This window comes from Fomitopsis serialis, assembly GCF_022376445.1.
Source record: "Fomitopsis serialis strain Sig1Antser10 chromosome Unknown B0H18scaffold_451, whole genome shotgun sequence".
NCBI lineage: Eukaryota > Fungi > Basidiomycota > Agaricomycetes > Polyporales > Fomitopsidaceae > Fomitopsis > Fomitopsis serialis.
Genome location: NW_025955411.1, coordinates 2062 through 3964, shown reverse-complemented (window position 1 = coordinate 3964; position 1903 = coordinate 2062). Strand labels below are relative to the sequence as shown.

Genomic DNA, 1903 nt, shown 5'->3' with positions numbered 1-1903 from the left:
TTAGAACAGATTACCTTGCGACTAGCAAGGTCTCTTCGGGGGTCTGAATTCGTCGTGGGAAATTTCCGGTTTTTTTGGCCTTGTTTGTTCCACCTCCAAATCCGGACAGACAGCGCTTAGCCATGCTACCGCCCTCAGGCTGAGGCTCCCCATACCGAACTGTCGACGAAAAAAGGTGTACATGAGCTCTTTACTGCCCTATGAAGACGTAGACCATCGCGTAGACCATCGCGGGAGCCATTGGTCTAGTACCAGAGGAATAAGGTCTGCGTGAGCAGTGAGTAACCTTACATGAGTGTGACTCTCGCGATGGCCTAATATTAGCAACATAATACACTATTTTCATGCACAACGAACGCTGAACGCTACGCGAACAGATGTCCGCAACCACTGCAACACCGCCGCAGGCCCCTATCCCAGTAGAGCAAGAGACACGACCATGGCCCTACGACACGGCGCGCTCAACTGTCGGACCTCATGCACGCCGCTTCTCGCCGCCATCCTCGCCACAGGCACGCTCACCACGGTTGCCAGCGGGCCCGGCTCGAACCTCCGCGGCGTCGAGGAGCACATCCGCGGCGTCGAGAGGTGGCTGGACGCGGAGGACCGCACGCTCAAGAGCCTCGTGTTCTGGGTGTACCCTGAAGGCCTATCGGGGCCATACCACGAGATGGAGGATGGACAGGTGAAGGAGCACAGGCTGTTGGTGACTATTGAGCGGGGGGTGAAGGTGGCGGATATGCTGAAGGCGGTGAAGGGCGCGTTTGTGGAGGAGGGCACGGTGCATGTGCACGTCCCTGCTGTTTGAAGAGTTGATGGTACACCGAATCAATACTCTGGGAACCCGATTTTCGAGTGCTGACATGTGCCTCGCTATTCTACAGATATTCAGTATCTTCAGTGCAATGACACCTCACCTAGCAGCTCTCTCTTCATCCTGACAGTGACGGCGAATGGACCTGCACTCATGGTTCGAGCGGAGGGCATGTAGATTGTGCTTGACAATGGAATAGAAGGTGAGCTCGTTAGTGTATGCGTATCCGAGGCCCATCTCAGTCCGTCTTTCATGTCACTTTCGCTGCCATCCTCCATCAATCCGGCGATGTACACAAGACACGAACTTGAGTGTATGCTCCGGTGCAGGCTGCCGTATTCCCTCTTCTCCCTCTCGATGCATTCCTCCACCTTTTGATGATTGACTACTCTCACTTCTCGCGCACCTGATGTTCTCCATACATAATTTGTCATAGCTACTACTCTACTCTATGTGTTGTACACCACGAACATTTGCCCATGCATTTTTTGTCTTGCCTCCTCCTCTCCAACTGTTCGTCCTCCTGTAGTAGGTTACGGTACTCGTCATGAGCGCCTTGGAATACAGCGAGCACGGGAAGACATTCCTTAGTCGCAAGGTACACGACCGGCGCCCGCGCCGGCGCCACTCGCGTCAAGTACTTACGTCCAAGTAATGTCAGACGACGGTCACGCGTCCCAGAGGCAGGTGGCTAGTAGTATCTAGATCCTGGTAGATCGCGGCTGCTTTCGAAGACCTACCAGAGTCCGACGATCCACCTGCCTTCCCTTCTTGCCTTCTGCCACCGTCTTCGATGGAGGTCTCAGCTGTACCCAACGCGCCGCGGGCGTCCTGGAGTGTCACGCAGCGCCTTCGCACATCTCTCCGCCGGTTCCCCAAAGCTCCTCACGTCCCTAACTTTGTATGGTGTGCTCTCTTCACGGCAATCGGAGGCTTCGTATTCGGATTCGACACTGGGAGCATTGGCTCCGTCACTACCATGCCGCAGTTCATCTCTCACTTCTCATCGACACGCGCGTTGTCTACGACGATTCAAGGCCTCATCGTGTCGACTATCCTTGTCACCGCCTCTATGGCGTCCCTAGTTTC

The 1903-nt window shown here is 55.1% G+C and overlaps 1 protein-coding gene across 1 annotated transcript; it reads left to right on the top strand.

Moving 5' to 3' along the window:
• Nucleotides 1-439: 439 nt before the first annotated feature.
• On the top strand, nucleotides 440-808 carry B0H18DRAFT_895394 (uncharacterized protein; the record flags this gene model as incomplete). Its single annotated transcript, XM_048041400.1, has 1 exon — nucleotides 440-808. One exon carries the CDS (start codon nucleotides 440-442, stop codon nucleotides 806-808), a length of 369 nt encoding a protein of 122 aa, XP_047884597.1.
• Nucleotides 809-1903: the final 1095 nt, after the last annotated feature.